Here is a 21,907-nt window from a genome sequence, read left to right on the forward strand (position 1 = left end):
AATTAGAAAAACAAAAAAGACAAAAAAAAATTAAAAATTTTAAATTTTTAAATGAAAGAAAATTACATATACAAAGTAATCTTATTATCCTAAAAATTACATGAGATAAGAATAAAATATATAAAAATGTTAATAGTGACCGTCTCTAGGTAATAAGATTACGGGCTATTTAAATTTTATTCTTTATACTTTTATATATTTTCTACTATAAGCACGTATTACTTCATAACCAGAAAAAATTAAACATTAAACAAATTAGAAAAACAAAAAAGACCAAAAAAAATTACAAGTAGAAACTGGTGAGGTTTTGCAACTACAACTACTCGTATATTCTACCACAAGCAAGGAAAACACATAAAAATGGAACCTATTTTAAAGTGTGCGTGTGCGTGTGCGTGTGTAGAGCTGATGACCATGGCACAACCTCAGCTGAGAGACTGCTGAGGTACTAGGTTACCTTCTTCCAAAGCCTACTGATCTCCAGTGGGCAGTGGGGGAGGGGCAGCAAGACTCCAGGTACAAGGCCACTTGCTTCCTCTGCTGCTTAAGAGGGCCCCAGGCTCTGCAGCACACGTCCCCACCCCGCCCCCTGCTGGTTAACTGGGTTGGCTGCTGCTGCTCCAGCAAACAACCTGAAGAAACCCCAGAGCCCACAAACCATTTGTGACCCAGACTGGTTCTTACTGAATCCTGTGGGCTCTCTGAAACACTGAACTCCACCACAGAAAAACAATCCAACAGCAAAGCCCAGCTTCCTCCTCCCAACCCCTTCCTTCCCCATGTTTGTTTTAGCTGGGTAAAAGTAACTCTGATTAACATCATTTACATGAACAACTCACCACTTATGTCTAATTACCATATGGCACAATAATGATCATGCGTATCGTTAAATATGTGCCAGATTAATTGTGTTGTTCATTGTACTTGATTACCACAGCAATCTAGACTGTAATCAGGGTACACTCAGCTTCCATGACTATTTCAAGGTCATCCACTTACAGTTTAAAAATAATCGAATACTTCATGGCAGTAATCGTGGGAAATAAGGTCTATTTCTAAAGCCAGATGGTGGCGTTAATAATAATGATAATAATAAATTATGGCAGCTATATATATCCAGGGTATACCAGGTGAAGGCAGTTTATAAACCTAATGATAGTTATTCTCATTACAATGTTGTGAGGTAAGTATAGTGTTCTCTGTTCCATAAGGGAAGAGACTGCGTGCGTGCATGTGTGTTTCAGAGTTAACAGAGAGAACCTGACAGGGTATACCAGGTGAAGGCAGTTTATAAACCTAATGATAGTTATTCTCATTACAATGTTGTGAGGTAAGTATAGTGTTCTCTATTCCATAAGGGAAGAGACTGCGTGCGTGCATGTGTGTTTCAGAGTTAACAGAGAGAACCTGAACTGAGCAGGCAAAGGATTTTTGGACTGAGGAAGACAGAGACGGCTTGACTGCGACTCTTGCAGAAACTGACAGAGGAGACAGAATCAAGCTGTGTGAGGCAGGTCACAGGAAGTGAGTAAAGAGGAAGATGAACAAAAACTTCTCATCAATGACTGGATGAGGATGTAAGATCCAATATAAATAGACAGCAACCCCTTGGCGTGTTAACAAGACAGACAAACTACTGGTTCACATCCATTCACTCTGTACAGCACCTGTTTAGCAAATTTATAATTATGTAGAATTGCTTCTATGTCTGGTAACATAATCAATCTTCCCCACTCCTTGCTTATTTTATACTTAAGTGTATAGGAAGTTCTGTTTTCTAAGGATAATAATAATAATAATGTTGTCTGCTTAGTTTTATAATTCTCTGCTGCCCATAAAACAATCAAAATTACATTTTTTTAAAAAACAAGTTATTTCCTGTAACAAAGAGGGTAATAGAAACGTCGTTAATATGAGGTATTTAATTAGAGTTCAAGGATCTATTAGTATCTCCCATGTGTACATATCATGAAATGTTCACAGAATTTTCAGCAGAGGACCAGGAATCAGACCTGAATTCAAATTCTAATTGCCTTCCTTATTGACAGTGTGAGCAGGGGTTAGAAATTTAACCACTCTGAACCTTAGTTTCCCCATCTATAAAAAAGGTATGTTAATTCCTGCCTCATGGAACAGTTGAGAATTAAATGAAAATATGCATGCAATAAGATTATTAGCAATAATGGCGGGCATTTGCTCAATAATTATTATTGCATGCTAAACAGTGTATTTATTTTTAGATCTAAGTCATTTAAAACGAAAGTATTAAAGTCAAATAAGTAAATGCAAAATGCCTCAAAGGTTAAGAAAGAGAAGGATGGCTTGAATGTAGCATGCAGGAATGTTTTACTTACCCATAAATACAAGAGATATCAATAACCACATCTATCATATCACAGCAGAGCTCATAGGTTTGCATATCCACTGGGGTACTATCAGTTGCAATATAGATTTTACTGACCACATCAAATAGAAATGCCTTTTCAATTCCAGAATTCTAAAACAAAAAGAAGATGCTGACTTAAAGCGACAGCTCATTTTAAATCATGTCATAGTTACATAAAATTATATGCCATCCTCAATGCAAAATATGAATGAGCAATAATTAGTTACTAAAAGTTAGTTACATTATTTTATTACAATTTAAATTTCATTGTCATAAACTTCTTTATAATGGACTTGCATAAGAAATGAAAAATAGAATTATTTATTTTAGGTAAACAAACTAGGAAGTACTCCTAACTTGTAGAGATGTACCTGCAGTTAGGAAAAAGCCAAGCAAAAACACAAATTTTCCTGACAGTAAATTAAAAATAAAATAAAATCTAAACAAACAAAGTCAAAATTGTGCAGTGACAGAGTAAATGGGAGTACAACCAACAGGTCTGCCTCTATTCAACTCTGAAGAGCCTGCCTGGAGCTGGCAGTTTGTCGTACTCTTCAGCACATCCTTCATGGTGTTAAACATATAAAAACCTATTCATCAGTATATGTCTTATCACCAAAGCCAAGTTTTATGCTCCCTACCTCTAGGGCCCTGTTAATATTGAATGACTGTCTACAACTTGAATAAACACTCCAATTAAATCAGTGAAGTACAGGAATGCATTTTGTGAGTTAAGTTTTAAAGGATCTAAAACAATATGTAGGAGTAATCTTCAAAAGTATCATTTAAATGACCTTGAAATGCTACAGGAGGAAGCAGAAATAAGATGTTATTCACCTTCACAATGCTATTCTCAAATTCTGCAAATGACTCTATCAAGAGCATATTATTTACTTACTGAGATAAAGATGTTTAGTAAATTCTCCAGGGTTGGGAGTTGTGGAATCAGTTTCTGAACCACTTTGCTAAATGCTTCAAATATTGAATGATCATATATGCTTGTCAGATAAAAGCTGAAAGAGGAAACAATATCTCATCACATTTTCCCTTTGACTGTGTAATAGTTTGCTTAGACTATGTCATAACACCAGTAATCTGCCTTCTGTATCTAAAGTTCTAACACATACATTCTAGCCTTCTCCAGAATTCACAAGGACCTCAGTAGAAAATGAGCATATCTTAACAAGCCATTCCTCCCACCTCCCCCAAAACCAGAACTGTGCCTATTCTTGTCTCCTGACTGGCAAGCTTGAAAGTGCAGCAGCATGTGCCCGTACCAACTTCCTTACATCCTGCAAGAGACCCACACCAGATGGTCTTTACACAAGCCTCTTAGGTTGTCCAGTTAGTAACTGTGATATTACTGATATTGAAGCATCTAATTTTTTTCATTCCCCAGTTTGCAAAATGAATGAAGCACGTACTATCCCACAAAAAAATGATGGAGAATTTGTTTTCCTCTGTGAGTATTTCTATTTGGATTATTTTCAGAGTACTCCTTTATTTGTGATTACAGATACTATCATATGTATCAAGAACTATAAATTTCAGCATCAATTAACTCCCTGGATTATAGTCATGTTTTTCACATGGGGTGAGAACCTTAGCTTTGACCATTTGTTAAAAAACAAAACTGATGCTTTCACCAAACTTTAGAATTAGTGCATGCAAAGCTCACTTTTCCCAAATCCTATCCCAGCATCTACAGCACGAAACAGGGCAAACAAGGTACATTACTGTCCATATCAAGCCAACCAAGGTGACTCCGGACCCCAAACCTGCTTTTTTCCATCCTTTACTGGGAACCCTTCGGGGTTTCTATTCTCACCTGAGGTGAATTTTCTCTAATCCAGCATCTGCAAGGTCATCGTTTGCCCTCTGGTGAATATCTCTTTGGGTTTCAATTTTGTGATCATCTGACAGACCATCCACTTTATGAATAAACACCTCGAAGTTGATGTCAGTGTTCACTTTGTAGGCTCTGGTCACCGTGAGGTGGAGCCTGGCCAGGGCTTCCATGTAATCATCCTGGGAACAAAGGCAACGCCTGTGAGAGGAGGACGCTTTGCTTCCTGAACCTTCCACACACTTCATCTGGAAACCATGTGGCTACAACCCCCCAAATACTTTGCTTTTAAAGGTCCCCCAAAAAGCTGATTTCACATAATTCAAGTTTGAAATCTTAAGATTTGTTAACAAAAAAAAAGAAAAGCTAAAAAAAAATGCAGCTGATTCAGGCAGTTATGATTTAGGTGGATGACAGTCATAAAGATCAGAGCTGCAGTTTCAGGAAGAGAAACTGGCCCCACACCACCTAGGGTCTTCCCTGGAATACCACTGCTCCCAGCTTTTCTGGTCTCTCGGGAACTGTGATGAACATTCCAGATGGAGACATGATACGGGCTCCTGGGAGGCTGGGGAAGGAGTTGGGGGAACAATTTTAAGAATCACTGGGCCAAAGCAGAAGTCAGGCCCACTGCCTGGTTTTTGTTAAGTTATATTGGAACACAGCCATGCTAGTTTGTTTACATATTTTCTAAGGCTGCTTCCATACTACAATGCAGAGTTTAGTAGTTTTCCTCTGTGGAAACTCTTCAGACATGGCACAGTCTGCAGAGCCTAAGATATTTACCATCTGGCCCTTTCCAACCCCTTATCTACACCCATTGCCCCAACAACACAATATTATCTATTTTCTCCTTCCTAAATCTGTATCATAACATAATGAACCCCTGTTTATCCATCTCTCTGTTTAAGAAATAGAACGTTAACACCGAATCCCTGTGTGTTTCTCTCCACCCTCCCAGCCTGGCCCACCCCTCCACCCTCACCCTCCACAGGTGACCACTATCCCAAGTTTACTGTTTATTCTCACTCATCTCTTTATACATTACTACAGACGTAGGTATCCCCAAACAACATACAGAATTCATCTACATTGCTTAAAAGTTTACAGAAATATTGACTTGTATGTATATAACAGTTTGCCTTTTTCAATCACCATTATTGTCAATGTGATTCACCTATGTTGAAGCATACAACTCAAGTGCGTAATTCTTTTTAATGGTTCTATAAAATTTCACTTTATGGATGGTCTATAATTTATCATATATTTGCCTGTTGATGGACATTACAAATGTTTCCAAGTATGTCTTAGTACAATGATAATGTGAACAGCCTCCTGGCTTGTACACACGGCTTACCCTAAATACTGACTTGTTGGGTCATAAGTATGAGCACCTTGAATGTCACTGCATCTCCCAGTCCCTCACCAATAACTGGTGTTGTCAGACCTCTTAATTACTGCCAATTTGAAGGGAATAAACAGGTCCTATTTTTATAGCAAAAGAAAAAAAAAAAAAAAAAAAAAAAAAAGGAAAGGAATCTGTAGGACAGACTTTCAAGGAGTTTTCACCCTTTATGACTCCAAACCTAGAAAATACATAAAGCCAATATACCAGGGTATGTTTTTTGGCATTCTGCTTTTCTCCAAACTAAATCAATAAAAATGTATGCCTAGACTCTACATAAATCAAAATATTAAATACACTAATAGAAAACTATGAAGAGAAAAATAGTAAATGGAATCCTGATCCTTCACACTCTGAACAGTTGTTTAAAATAAAAGGCAAATATGGGACACTGGGCTGGCAGATTAAGTATTAAATAAAAACTAAAATTATTACTGTATGGTTCCATACATATGAAATTCTAGAAAAGGCAAACTAATATGTAGTGACAAAAAGCACATCAGGGCTGGCCAGTTAGCTCAGTTGGTTAGAACGTGGTGTAAGAAAAGAAAGAAAGAAGGAAGGAAGGGAGGGAGGAAGAAAATTAAAATTTAAAAAAAGTTTAAAAAGGACATCAGCAGTTGCCTGGGGCTGGGCATTGCGGGTGACTAAGGAAGGGCAAGGACTAAGGAAGGGCACGAGGGAGCCTTCGGGGTGGTGGACATACTCTACATCTTGAATGTAAGGTGGTTACAAGGTGTAATTTGTCAAACCCATTGAACTGTGCATTTAAAATGAATTCATGTAAATTACACCTCAAAAAATGCATTATTGCTTATGTCTTTAACTGAAGAGGGAGCAAAACTACTCAATGTCAACAGAGCATCACATCTCAGAAGATTAGAAAATGCTACTCTAACCTCCCTGCCAAGCACATAACATGGTCTGATTACAACTAGCTGATGAGGCAGCATATAGCTACAAGAACTAAAAAATGACATTAAAAAGAAGAAAATACTTCACTTATTAGAATAGAGGGATTGCAGATGATTTTTCCCACTGTTTTTGTTATTACTGTCTATGACAAAAATAAAGGAAATATATACTGCCTAGTTTCTACTCTGAAATTAGATCTAGGGATTATAGGCACAATCACCAACATGGGTTAAGCAGAAACTCTCTTTTGGATCCAAAGGCATGTGTGTAATGGCTTCAGGAGACATCGCACATTCTGCTGGCTCTGCGGGGAGCTGGGGTGTCACAAGTTCAGGCCAAGGGAAGTCACAAACTTGCTTTCATTCTTTTTTATTTCACAACATTCTGTGAGGACATTTTCTCCTTGGGGATATATTTATCTGGCAATCCTGTGATTGTAAGGAATTCACAAGCAAAAAAAATTTTTAAAAAGTGTTGAACCAGGGGCCGGCCCAGTGGCGCACTGCTACAGTGCGCCGCTTGGGAGCATGGTGGCGCTCCCACCGAGGGTTCGGATCCCACATACAGACCGGTTCCCGCTCACTGGCTGAGCGAGGTGTGGGAGCAACACCGAGGGTTGTGATCCCATTGCCGGACACAAAAAAAGACAAAAAGGAAAAAAGAATCACTTTAGGGGTGGCCCGTGGCTCACTTGGGAGAGCGTGGTGCTGACAACACCAAGTCAAAGTGTTGAACCAAATGAGCACTGCTTAGAAATAAAGAACACTCAAGTGCTGCTGAGACACTTCCCCGAAGTCTGATTTTTCTTTTAGTGCTTATAATTACACCACATAAAGATTTCCACAAACGTGATTTTTACAGTCTGCTTCCAATAGAAAAATATATTAGACAGGTTCTGAAACTGCTTATTTAAATATTCCTTATTTTTAGTAAATGACAGCACTCAACAATGTTTTTCCAACTCTTTTTTAAAAGTGTAATTTAAAAAGATGAATTTCTCAAACATTCTCTTACCTTTCTCTGCCCTATATCTAAAACATAAAAATAAAAACCCAAGAAACAAAACTAAAACAAAAAACATTTACCAACTCAAATTGAAGGTCTGCTTTTCACGCTCAGGTAAAATTAAAACCAAATTACAGCTGCAATTTAAAAACAGGGAAGGGTACCTATTTAGCCACATTGTAGCCATATTATAAACACCTGAGACAGGAAATCTGAATTCCATAAATGCAAGTTGGTATGTAAGCACAGCATGGTAGGTAAGCATTTACTAAGCCACAGTCTTGAAATGATGAGTCATCTGATTGGAATCTACTAACCCACAGGTAGGACTACTACTGCTGCTACCTAGTTCAACAACTACAGAAACAGCAGCTGCATGGCTTGGGGAGAAAAGGGAGCTTAGAAGAGACAGAAAAGTGTGACATCTCAAGTCTCCCTGCCATGCAGCAGCGTGCACACGCCCCGGCCAGTCCCCTCAGGCTCCAAGGTCCCTAATTTATGGTATTGGCAGACCTGAGACAGGAAGGCAGGGGATACTGCCAAGGCCACAGATGGGCCAGAAAACAGGTCAGTACAAGCAGGACAGCCAGGGAAATATCTGCTGACAGCAGGCCCTGGACATGATGCAGGTGTCTACAACCACGCACAACACACATTTCTGGGAGGGCTCATGGGAGGAGAGTGAACTGCTATTCACAGATCAGGCAGTGAGTTTAAAGTCTCCCCCTCTTCACACCTCCACCAAAAAGGAAAGAAAGAACCCCTCCAACTGTATGGCCATGCTTCCACAGCTACACAAGAAGCACACAAAGCAGCCATTTGGAACTAAGAGGCTTAGTTGAAAATTTCATTATTATATTAAATAGGCACCTAGTTTCCTGAATGAATTTATGATCCTCTCAGGGATGAGCAGTCTTCTCAGAGAACAATTTTCCAAGTGTGGACTCCAAGTGTGGACTTCTTACCAACATTCTTCATAACCCTTCTTCCTCCCTGACACCTCTGGTGCTCCTGGTGTGTGCTTGGCTGGGCTGATGCACGCCAGCAGCAGGGATGACCTGTCTGATGTAGGTCCACAGTGCCAGGGAAGTATCAAGACCTGAACTTCAGAGTTGGTATAGCGCACACCTGGGGGACCTATTGCCTTTTATTCCCCCACAGCTGCAGAAGAGAGCCCTGGGAGAGCCATCGGTCTGGGCCACAAGTCATGGATACTTTTTAAGTGTCCCTTGACATGGAGAGCTTGAAGAGATCAACATCCCAATCCTGCACCTGTGGCCCTGTGGTCTCCCTTTCCCTCCATCCCTTTAAACCAATAACAGGAGAAAGGCCCCAGGGTACCAAAAACCCAGGGTGCCAAACAGCCCATTGGGAATGCTAATGTGAATCTGATAAAGGGAATGACTAATGAATAAGGCACCAGGGGGTCCCAGTTCTTTACATCCAACAGAGTGAAGGAGGACCTATTCAGGATGTCTGTTGGTAAACTACTAAAAATAATTTTTCATGATAGAAAACTGGGTAATTCAGGGTATATAACTTGGAAGGAGTTTGAATAATTGGACAAATGCTATAACAAAACTCACCCCATATCCACCTGCTTATGTGGACAAAGTCTCTCAGTGCTTACAGCTATATAAACAAAAATAGAATTGATCCAAATCCTGTCTTATTTAAGCATAGATATGTGAATTAAGTGGAAAAATACCAAATATCCATCTTAAGAGAGATATGTGTCTCAAATTTTACTTTTTATATTTAACAGTTATCTATAAACTACATAATACAGTTATGTTGTCTTAATTGGGCACTAATAATAATTATAATAATTTGATTCAGGGGATGATTTTTCACACTTAGAACTTTATCTTCATAGGAAATAATAAACATTTAAAAATGTAAATTTATATACATATTTTTGTTGAACAGAACCTGTGATTTTTCATAGATGTCTGCCAAGGGTACCAGAGTGGGATGACACCTATTTGCTGTCCCTGGCCTGGATGGTCACCTCCATCCGTGAGGCTGCCTAGGTGTATGATTTGCTATGAGAAGTGTAAACAGCTCTCTAAGGGTTGGTCTGGGGTGTCGGCCAGGGCTGGATGGAGCAAGCCTTTCCTCTGTTGTAAAGTCTGAGAGCCCTAACTGAGAAACGCTTGTGTAGTAGAAAGGCCTATTCCAGATTCTAAAAACCAAACAAAACATCACAAACAGGAGGTGGGAGGTCTGTAAGGGGGGCTGCAGGGCCATCATATCCATGAGACTGAGCTTTACCTGGGAGTCAATGACAAATATCAGTGCTCCTGTTCCCCTGAAGATCATCTCATAGTCAAATGTAGGGTCAAAAAAGTCAATCTGTCCTGGGAAGTCCCAAATCTGAAAATTGACAAAGGAGCTGTTGGAAACATCTTCCCGGCAGATCTTGTTAGTACTCTCCAAGAACAGGGTTTCATTGGGAGACATTTTGTGAAAGACGACTTTCTGAATAGACGACTTGCCGCTTCTCCTCAGGCCCATGAGCAGGATTCTCGGCTTCACTTCAGTGCTGAAGGGATCGCTGAAGTCCAGAACTAGAGAAACCACAAAACGAGAATGAGGGTGAGATGCTTTCACGGCGGTTAATTAGAGGAGTTTCACTTCCACCCCAAATATGATCTATGATTCACAGACGATGCTACTCTCCCACACACAGAGAGTGCTAATTCATTGAGGGGACAGCTTCTGGCAAGTGTGAAACTCCGCTGTCACTACTTCTCCCACACTCCCAGAGGGCCAGACACCTATATAATTCCTCATCACAGGCAGGGACCCTGGAGTGTGAAGAGCAACCGCTTAACTTCCTGGAGCAGAGTGTCAGTGGAAAGAATCCAGGCCTTGGCACTCCAGAGCAGTGTCCCTCTCGGCCACATCAGCAGAGTCTCTATGCACTACAGAGATGCTTGTTTATTTGAGTTCCGCCTCTCAGTTATCCTCTCCCGGCCAGCACTCTCACATGCCACAAAAGCCTGGGAAACGCACTCAGATGCGGACTGTGTTACAGAGCAGACGCAAATTTTGTGAGAGGTGGACATCTCCCAGGCCCACCCCGGCTCTAGGCCTGCCCATCCAGTAAGGCAGCTACTGGCCACGTATAGCTAAATTACTAAAACTGGTAAAAATCAGACATTCAGATCCTCCTTATATGAGGTTCCTAGAGTAGTAAAATTCATAGACACAAAAAGTAGAATGGTGGTTTCCAGGGACTGGGAGGAGAGGAACGGAGGAGGGTGACTGTTTGCTGGGTACAGAGTTTCAGTTTGGGGAAGAATAAAGAGTTCTGGGGATGGATGGTGGTGTTGGGTGCATAACAGTGCTACCAAACTATAAGCTCAAAAATGGCTAAAATGGTAAATTTTATGTTATGTATGTTTCACCACAATAAAAAAAATTCAGTCCTTCAGTGTCATTAGCCCCCACAAGTGCTCAATAGCAATAAGCAAGTGGCTAACGTATTGGACAACACAGACATAGAGTACTCTTATCATTGCAGAAAGTTATACAGGTCAGCACTACTCCAGTCCCTGGTAACAAAAATTCAATCCTAAAATCCTTTGCCAAGAGTCCTAAAGGGATGAGGCATTACTAGATAAAAGCAGGAATGGTGAAAAAGTCCAAAATTCTGTAGGACTCTCTCCTTTCTTTGTCCTTGAAACACATAGCGTTAGTTCCACAATGTTCTTTAGTCTTAGACAACCACTTAATCTCTAAGCAGGATTCCTGCTTGACCAAGAGCATGAACATTTCACAGAAGCAAAGGAAGTGTAGACTAGTGGTTAAGTGTTAGGGCTCTGAAGTCAGCAAGACTTGGGTTTTGAGCTATGAGCTATCAGATGATGGAAGAGATACTTAGCTTTGGAGACTCAGTCTCAAAATCCATAAAACGGAGTTGATAATGATAATAAATATCTTATAGGGCTGTTATAATAATTAAATGGGATCAGGGACCTAAAATAATTATTAAAAATAAAACTCGTTCAGCAAATGATGCTAGGCCAACTGGGTAACAACTAATCCCCACCTTACCCACACTCACTTTTCCAGTTCGACTTAACCCAATTCGACAAATTGCTGATGATATGCAATGTAAGGAGTAATGTGGAAGAAAACCACCCAAGAGATCACTAGCTTTCTTCTTCTTCATCAGTGATTATATGCTTCCCACTCACAGCATTGCCATTACAAGTCAATCTTAGCAATAGCAGGGCATAAATTGAAAAAAAACAGGACTTCAAGTTCAAAAACATCAGACTGATAGTATATTATAGTCTTCCCTACCCATAATAAATCCCTATAAATAATAGAAAATGTATGCATAATAAATAGGTGAACAAATAAATATAGATAGCTGGGCTTGAAACAAAGAAGAGGGCTCAAAGTTGACATCCAAGAAATAAATCCCTAAGAAACACAAACATCAGACTGGAGAGGAACCTGCAGCCCTTGACTATGAATAGTAGAGTTTTGCTGCAGAGAAGGTAGAAGTGGTGGAAGTCCACCACATGAAGAGGCATGAAGACAACCAACACGGTCATTATTTGGAGAAACATAATGAAAAGAGATAAACTCTGCACTTTACTGCCCACCCATTCAACCCCACCCAACACACACACTGGGATATCTTCCAGATGCAGCAGTGAATGTGAGAACTTGGACATGAGGGAGAAGGCAGTGCCCCAGGGGCTAGCAATGCCCAGAAGGAACAGGGAGCACCACACCATCGCCCTTAAAGTACTCTGACATTGCCTAACTCTCACTACAATGTATGGAGTACACGAGGTACAAGCAGCACCATCTTCCCTCTGGACATTTCCTCCAACACCAAACATTTGAGGAATGCCAAGATTATAGAAGAAAATACAGACCCAACAAATGAAAGCATGTACACCTGAAGCAGAGTTCATAACGAATGCAGAGCAAACATTCAAGCTAAGTATAATTAAAATACTCAGAGATAGGAGAAGATATGACATTCATGAAACAAGAACAGACAGTATTGGAGCAAGAGAGGTCATGAAAAAGGGCCACAGAGATCTTGGAAATAAAGATATGGGGATTTTTTAAAGCAAAATTTATAAAAATATTTTATAATTGTAGGAGGAAAAGATATATGGATTGAAAAACAGAATAAACACAGATGAAGAGGGAAACAGTGAACTGGCTAACCAAATTCTCTCAGAATGCAGTACAGAGGATTGCAGCACTGGTATGAAATTCAAGTTAAAGTGACATCAGAAATAGATTCAGAAGTCCCATTATCCTGCCAAAGAAGTTCCAGAAGGAGAATGTAGAATATGGGGGGGGGGGTAAGCAATATTTAACCAAATAATAGTAAGCCTTTCTCAAATTAAAGAAAGATAAAACTCAAAATGAACAGGCCAAAAAAATAAAAGGATAAATTTAAACCAAAACAAGCCCACATCTAGAAAAATCACAGTATAACTTCAAAATATCAAGGATAATAATAACATCCTTAAAACTACCAGAAGGGGAAAACAATTACCTTCAAAGGGATCAGAAAGACATCAGATTCTTATTGACAACATAGATGCAAGAACAGAACAGTATCTTCAAAGAAATTTAAACCAAAACAAGCCCACATCTAGAAAAATCATAGTATAACTTCAAAATATCAAGGATAATAATAACATCCTTAAAACTACCAGAAGGGGAAAACAATTACCTTCAAAGGAATCAGAAAGACATCAGATTCTTATTGACAACATAGATGCAAGAACAGAACAGTATCTTCAAAGGACTAAAGGAAAATATCTTTGAACTCTGATTTATATATCAGTCATACTATTTTTCAAAGGTAGGAGTAAAATAAAGACATTTTTCAGACATTCAAGGACTCAGAAAGTATTTCCCACTAAATCTCTTTGAAAGAATTACTCAAGGATATACACCTGAAAGAAAATACACCAAAATGTGGCTCAATGCTATAAGCAATAAAACAAAGAAATTCTAGTGAAACCTATTAATTTCAAATAAGTTTTGATTTAAAATTCTTGAATAAAAATCAGAAACTAAAATTCCATATAATATAGACATAGAAGATTGGTAAGGGAGAGGTAAGTAAAAGAATGCTATGGTTCTTATTAGAAAAGCATAGCTAGACTTCCGGTCAAGATGGCAGAATAGACGGTCCCCAGCGTCACTCTCTCCCACAAATCAACGAATTTACAACTATAAAAATGTAACATCTGCCAAGCCAGGGCCGCTGGAGCTCAGGGGAAGAGGAGGAGAGACCTGTGGAACTCAGGAAGGCGGGAGAAACCAGGAAGAGAAAAAGAAAAAACCACTCTCAGCATTTTGGGTTGCGGCCACTTTAATGCTGGAGCACACAGAGCAAGAGCCGGCAGAAGCCGCAGCTGTGCCCTTTAGATGGAGTTACTTGGAGGCGGAAGGGGAGAAGAGGACTTTGGTGGCCCCCAGGAGAGCAAGCCCACTAACAGGGTTCCCGTGGACCCACGCAGGAGCAAGGAGCCAGAACAGCTGAAAAAGGGGAGCCGTTCAGAAGCCAGTGAGTCATCGCAAGTGACCAGCGCAGGCCTGTCCCATGGGAAGTGTTTGGAGCATGGCCGGTGGGGGAGACAGGCCCACTGGGAGAACACTGGGACACAGCAAGGACAGCTGATCTGCCCCCCAATCAGCATAGGACCACTCAGAGGAGACTGGTCAGGAATGCAGAATTGCATGGGGTGCAGTTTGATGAAAAAAACTCAGGCCCAGATCAGAGATTTTACAGAACACACATCCACCTGGTCTCTGGAGAGCTGGAATTACCTATAAGGTCAACCATTAAACCCTGAGCTGCACAAAAAGCCTTCCCTAGGGAAACAGCAGCAGAGTAGCAATTTAAACAACCACACAGCTCAAGTACTGGTTTCCACAGGAAGTTCCCCTGGGTTAGAAGCAAGCAAAGGACAAAAACTTAGTTCCGGCACAGGCACACCATGAATGCCTTGGGGTCCACCAGGGGACACGAGGCATGCAGCCAGGGGCAGGACCCCCACCCACAACCACACACACCACCAGCACCTCGGGGCCTCACACAGGAACCCTAGGATTGGAGCCAAGGACCGGACCCCACTCCCACATACAGGCACACCACCAATGCCTAGGGGCCTGCCCGGGGACCCAGAGCTAGTTGCCAGGGACTGGACCCCCTTCCCACAACCAGGCACACTGTGCCAACGCCTTGGGCCTGCTTGGGGATCTGGGTTATGGAAAAGGGGACTGGACCCCCCCTCCCACAACCAGGCACATCGCACCAGTGCCTTGGGGCCTGCTGTGGACTTGAGGCATGGAGAAGGGGACCGAAATCCCCTCCCAAAACCAGGCACCTCACGCCAGCACCTCAGGGCCTAACCCTAACCCTAACCCTAACCAGGCACCCTGCACCAGCACCTTGGGGTCTGCCCTGGGACCTGGGGCATGGAGAAGGGAACCGGATCCCCCTCCCACAACCAGGCACCCTGTGCCAGCACCTCAGGGCCCACCTGGGGACCTGGGGTATGGAGCCGAGGATTGGACCCCACTCCCACCACCAGGCACCCAGTGCAAGCACCCTGGGGCCCACACAGGGACCCGGGGCATGGAACCAGGGATTGGACACTCTCCACAACCAGGCACACTGCCAGCACCATGGAGCAGATCAAAAACATCTCCTCCATATGGGTGGCCCACCACAGCCACCATGATAACCATGGCTGCCATGAAGGCGGCTAAATGCCACAACCACCAGACAGATGGTCAGCCAGCCATTGGACTGAGATGACACAAGGAGAGTCACCAGCAGAGATAAAGGAGGATGTCTGTCTCCACAGAGACTACTTCATAGTGATGGAAGAGACATCTGCTCTGTGATAGTACTGGGGGACCTGATCACACCTCTCAGTATTGGACAGATCATTTAGGCAGCAAATCAACAAAGGAACCATTATTTTTCAGAGGGAAAGAAGAAATCTAGGGTGATTAGAGGGGGGAGGGAGGAGAGAAAGGGGGATGGAGAGAGATTGGTTAAGGGACATAAAGAATAATTATGATTTGTAACAGTATATATGCTAGTAATATTGATTTGATCAACATATCTCAATGTTGAACCCCAAAAATATATATAATCAATTTTGATTCAATAAAATTTTTTTTAAAAAAAGAACTTTACAAAAAAAAAAGGAAAAGCATAGCTAAACATTAATTTTGTTTAAATCTAAGGATAATCATTTCAAACTAGAAGAGAACATAAATATGTGCAAAAATGCATTAGAAAAGGGTCCAGAGGGATATACAGCAAATAGCAAAGTGTAGGTAGGGGAGGGATTTAAGGGATTCATGAAAGTAATTTTGGTCTGAATTTTAAAAAAGAAAACATATTCACATAAATGTATAATTAAAATTAGTTTTGAAAAGGAAAGATAATATTTTTTTAATATATGAGGAGTCATGAAGGACACAGAAATGCAAGGATTAAGAGACAGCAACCAACACACTGTTTTATGTTTTAATTTACAAAGCTCAGGCCTTTCAGTTAAATTGCAAAGATGCACTAGCTCACTGAAGATCTTTGATATTTCCTTTTAATGTTATCTGCTAAACACAAAAATTTCAAAATATTAAATACTCTTTACATTGTGGTTTCAACTTCACATTTTCTCTTTAAATAGTTGTCGTTAAGACTTTTGTTTTATGGATATAATAAATACATTGGTTAATGTGTCCAAAGTAGTTGCTTGATAAATGTTGGTTGGACAAAAAGATATATAAAACATGGTTTCTCCATATTGGAGAAACTTAAAAATCTAGTCTAAACAGTGTGGTATTAGTATAAAGACAGGCAAATAGATCATTGGAACAGAACAGGGTGTCTAGAAATAAACCATACATACGTGGACAACTGATTTCTGATAAAGACGCAAAGCCAACTTCATGGCATACCAAGTGGTGCTGGAACAACTGGACACTGATATGCCAAGAAAAATGAATTTCAATTCATACCTTATACTATTTACAAAAATTAATTCAAAATAAATCACAGGCCTAAATGTAAAGCCTAAAATTATGAATCTTCAAAGATAAAATATTTACAACTCTGGGTTAGGCAAAAATTTTTAGATATGACACTCTCCCCCTAAAACTGATAAACTGGACTTTGTTGAAATAAAAACTTCTGCTCTTCAAATGGTGCTGTTAAATAATAAAAGACAAACCACAGATTGGGAGAAAATACTTGCAAATCATATATTTGATAAAGAACTCTCAAAACTCATTAATAAGAAAATGAACAACCAATTTTAAAAGGTTAAGGGACAAAATATTTAAACAGGCAATTCACCAAAGAAGATTTATTGAAGGTAAATAAACACAGGAAAAGATGCTCAATACATCTTTAGTCATTAGGAAAATGCAAATCAAAATCACAATGAGATACTACTGCAAACCCAACAGGATGTCAAAAATTAAGAAGACAGACAGTAACAAGTGTTGACAAGGATGTGGAGGTACTAGAACTCTCATACACTGCTGGTGGAAATATAAAATGGCATGACTATTTTGGAAAACAGTTTGGTGATTTCTTAAGAAGTTAAACATACAACTAATATATTATCCTAGCGATTCTAGTACTAGATATTTACCCAAGGGAAATAAAAGCAAATGTCCATAAAAAAAACTTGTACATAAAGGTTCGTAATTTTATTTTTTATTTGTATTTTAAGGCTTTTTAACTTTATTTGTAATAGTCAGAAACTGGAAACAACACAAATATCCACCAACAGGTGAATAGATAAACAAATTATGGTACATCTCACCAATAAAAAGAAATAAACCATTAAACATGGATGAATCTCAAAATAACTATGTTGAGTGAAAGAAGCTAGCTGAAAAATGGTCATATTATTTCATTTACATAAAATTCTTTAAAAACGTAAACTAGTCTACAATGACAAAGAGCACATGAGTAGTTACCTGGGAAATGGAAGAGGTAGTAAGAAAGAATTACAGGGAGGGGCTACTAAGAAGTGCCAGGAAACTTTTGGAGATTATGGATATGTTCTTTATCTTGATTGTGGTGATGGTTTCACAGGTGAATACATATATCAAAACTTATCAAATATGTGTATTTTATTCATGTCAATTATACCTCCATATGCCTATTTCAAAAAAATGTAATCTTAGGGCTTGCCAGTTAGCTCAGTTGGTAAGAGCTCAGCCTTGTAACACCAAGGTCAAGGGTTTGGATCCCCATACCAGCCAGCTGCAAAAAAAAAAGTAATCTCAAGCACAAGAATGGAAACCTAAGAGCTACATTGCTCTTTTATCACCTCCCAAATAGCAAGTATTAGATCAATGCAAAGTAGCAGAGAAAAGCCTAAGGTTTGGGGTGAGTGCAGGGGGCCTAGTGGATTACATAGGCTATGAATGCAGATTTCAAGTAGTACAGAATTTGAAGGGGGTTGAGAGAAGGAATGGGCAGAAGGCCCTCTAGGAGAGGGAAGCCCAAATGTAAGCAAAGTCACAATGCCTGGCACAGAACAGGAAAATATGCACACAAACTCATGGCAATTACGTATGAAGTTGCCTACCAAGTGCCAAGAGAGGGAAGCCCAAATGTAAGCAAAGTCACAATGCCTGGCACGGAACAGGAAAATATGCACACAAACTCATGGCAATTACGTATGAAGTTGCCTACCAAGTGCCAGGCACTGTACTAGGCACACTACACACTTCAATCCATTCACATTCCTCCAAGATTAGATATTATTCTTCCCATTAGTGAAGAAATTCAGGCTCAGAAGGGTCAAGTAATCAAACTAAGGGTTGGCCCATCCAAAGTCTATGCATTCTTTCTGCTGGACAACACTGTCCCCAATGAATGAAAGCAAAACTCCAAACTGAATTATGTATACGTGCAAAAATATTCATGTGTTTATAAATGTCTTTCTTCCCAATTTGTACTGCTAGATGTGGGCGTAGATTTTAACTTATCTTCAGCAGGGTCTGTAAGTCTCTCTGTGGCATGACCTCCACACTGGTGCCCTATAGAAGTTGGATTGCCTCCTCCTGGAGGGTGGAGAGATGATGGAGACCACTGTGAAGAGGGGAGGAAGTGTATATGCATGTTCATGTACATAAAGTAGCTGGGAAGCCAATCCTTTTCCTTGCCTGCCAAACTCAAGCATGGACCACCAACTGTACACAGATGGGAAATGGTCAGCCAGACCAGCACGAGGACCATCAACTCTGCAGAGACACCTCAGACCCAGACAGATAGATGCATTTCATTTCATGCAGCTGGAGTGTATGGAAATACATGTGTGCTAGGGACAACACTGAACACTTCTACAAACTTTACCTGCCCAATGAGGAGGTACAAGTCTGTCTTATACCTGAGGAATGAATCTAGGGGAAGGAACCTGCCCAAGGTCACACAGCTGGTATGTGGCAGAGCGCTCACCCAAGGCCTTCACCACCAATCAGCTTTCTCTTTGTCACACTGAATACTAAACTCCAGTCTTATTTGCATATCTTATTAATTAAAATGTACACGACCTTCCCCTTGAGGTGTTCTACAAAACGGCTTCATTCCTGTTGAAGTTCTCCAAATATTCTCTAACCATGATTTCAAAATCTTAAGCCAGAACATGCTAGTCACCATAAAATCAATTAATGAGCACTAAACGGCAACAGCATTGAACAAAGAAATAAAAAAAGAACTAGAAAACATCGGAGTACATCATGAATAATAAGAGGAAACAGTGCTTAGTGAGACTCTTAGATTTATTTACATGTATGTGGGTGCCAGTTCATAACATAAATACTTTTTTTTTACTGTGGCACACAGTAAAAAAGTTTTATAGGCCACTACTGTAGGTCAAGTTACATCACAAAGTAACTTATTTATTTATTTTTTTTTAATTAAATAAAGTTTTTTTTTATTATAAAGGTAATATACTTTCAGAACATTCACCAATCCTCTTTCACCCTTCCCTCAAGTATCTCTGCTTAAGAAACCCCACACAGGCTAGGTATCTTAGTGTGACTTTTAATCTGAGGGTCCAGGGTTCAAGTCCCAGTCCAGGTATCAAAAGAAAAAAGAAAAAAAGAAACCCCACAGAGCACACCTGAGTTCCCCTCAAAACCTCAAAGAGTCTCGCTCCACAATGGGAGTGGTAGAGGCAGGGGTCTTTTATCAGGAAAGGAAGCACCAGGCCCCATTCTCCACCAACACTGAGTATCCTAAGAAAGTGTGAAAGAGAACTGAAGGATGACGACTGTCCTGAAAGGGACAATCAAAGGGCTACTCTTTAAGAAATATGAAATCAGAAAGGAACTACAGGGGGACTTGGGATGAGAGATGCAGCCAGAGAGGGCACTTTAAACATGCCCAAGGGGTTTAGAGGAAGTTGCTGGAGTGAGGTGAAATTTATAAGAGGGCAGTTTGTTCTCATTTCATAAAGGTTCCCTGAACGCCTGCCAAGTATGAGGCAGGGCTGTGCCAGGGCTGCAGACACAAAAAAGATTCATCCTCTAGCAATTAGAGGGGAACACAGACAAGAGAAACAGACAATTGCAGTGCACGGCTAGCTAGGTGTTCCGGGCACCGAGAGAGGGCTCGCTGGAGAAATAACATCTGAGTCTTAAAAAAGAGAAGGCATGAAAGAGATGAATGAGGGAAAGGCTGTTCCAGGAAGAGATTTTGGCAAGGGAACTGGAGGCACAAGAAGGACGTTTGAAGGCAATAAGATGCGACACACTATCCACTGGCTTCCCACAGCATTTAAAATAAAATCCAAATGTGTCCCTCTCCCCAGAGGTGCTGCTAAGACTGCCCTCTCACCCACACCTGGTTCATCTTCCCTACTGTTCCCTCTCCTCCAGCTACCCTGGCCTTCCAGCAGGTTCCTTACCTCGGGGTCTTGACCTGCTCTTCCCTCCGCCTGGAAGGCTTCTCCCCAGGCTCCCCCAGGCTCCTTCTCCCCACTCAGCCCAGCTGTATGTAACGTCACTCCTCTGTCCTAGACCAGGCCCTATCACTTGCTAAGCCATACCCTGTGTCTTGCTTGTTTACTCATTTGTTGTCTCTCTCACATATACACAGGCAAAATACAATGTAGCATGCGGCATGAGTCCAATAATTTCTTTGAATAAATTCGTTGAGAGAGAAGATAACAGGCTAGCTCACGAATGAGGTGCCGGTAAGTTTGGACTTTACTCCAGAAGCCATGAGGAAGATCACTGAGGATTTTAAGGGGAGACTAATCTGATCAGATTTACATTTCAGGAAGTTCACTCCAGAAATAGAGTCCCAAGAGGGAGTCAGTATGGAGGAGTTAGGAGGTTGTTCTAGAAGCCAATGAGAAATGAGGGAAGTAAGGCACCGGCCTCGGAAATGGGCAGAAGGAATAAATTCATGAGAAACTCAAATCTGCGGCCCACTAGATAGATGTAGGGGACGAGGAAGAAAGAAGCCCCAGGTACCAAGCTGGTCAAAGGGAAGATGCTGAACAGACATTTAGACTTGTTGAGTCTGAGGTGCCTGTGGGCCATCGGCTCACGTACGGGCCTCAGAAGGGACGGAAGACTGTGAGGACGCACACAGGCCTGCAGTAGGAAGGGAGGCTGCTGAGGTAGTCCATGCCTGATAGTCCTCTTTCCCCCTATCTCACTGGCTGAGGGTGAGGGTATGTCTGAGGAGTTTTAGCCTTGGCCACAGTTAAACAGCTCAAACCAGCCCATTCCAACCTCTCATCAACAGCAGTTACCATCTACTGACCACCCACATAGCATGCAGTGTCCTTTCTAATCCTTGAGTTGATAACATTTGTCCTTCACAGATGTAAAAAGTCAGATCCAAATACTAATCAACAGGCCTGAAGTTTCGGTCAAGGAAGATGAGTAAGCTCTAGAGATCTGCTGCCATACCACACTGCATGCATAGTCAGCAATAATGTATTCTTTTTTTTTTTTTTTTTTTTTTTTTTTTGTTTTTTTCCGTGTCCGGCAACGGATCGCAACCCTCAGTGTCGCCCCCGTACCAGACCGGGGACCGGCAACGGGATTGCAACCCTCGGTGTTGCTCCCGCGCCTCGCTCAGCCAGTGAGCGGGAACCGGTCTGTATGTGGGATCCGAACCCTCGGGCGGGAGCGCCGCCGCGCTTCCCAAGCGGCGCACTTATCCAGTGCACCACCGGGCAGGCCCAGCAATAATGTATTCTACGCTTAAAAATTTCTTATTATCTCATTCTAGGGGCTCTTGTCACAATAAAATGTTTAAAAAATTGTCAAGAGGCAAATAGGATAAATGAACCAA

General features: G+C 41.0%; 1 protein-coding gene across 1 annotated transcript in view; it reads right to left on the minus strand.

The window, feature by feature from the left end:
• The window catches only part of RRAGD (Ras-related GTP binding D), a 41,227-nt gene that overhangs the window by 12,035 nt on the left and 7,285 nt on the right, over window positions 1–21,907 (minus strand). Inside the window, exons 2-5 of the mRNA XM_008567213.1 lie at window positions 9,832–10,127; window positions 4,215–4,414; window positions 3,285–3,399; window positions 2,355–2,497 (exon numbers count right to left, since the gene is read on the minus strand). Coding sequence (XP_008565435.1) covers window positions 2,355–2,497; window positions 3,285–3,399; window positions 4,215–4,414; window positions 9,832–10,127 — 754 coding nt within the window. The remainder of the gene's footprint in view (window positions 1–2,354; window positions 2,498–3,284; window positions 3,400–4,214; window positions 4,415–9,831; window positions 10,128–21,907) is intronic.

Source organism: Galeopterus variegatus, unplaced genomic scaffold (assembly GCF_000696425.1).
Source record: "Galeopterus variegatus unplaced genomic scaffold, G_variegatus-3.0.2 Scaffold305, whole genome shotgun sequence".
Taxonomy (NCBI): domain Eukaryota; kingdom Metazoa; phylum Chordata; class Mammalia; order Dermoptera; family Cynocephalidae; genus Galeopterus; species Galeopterus variegatus.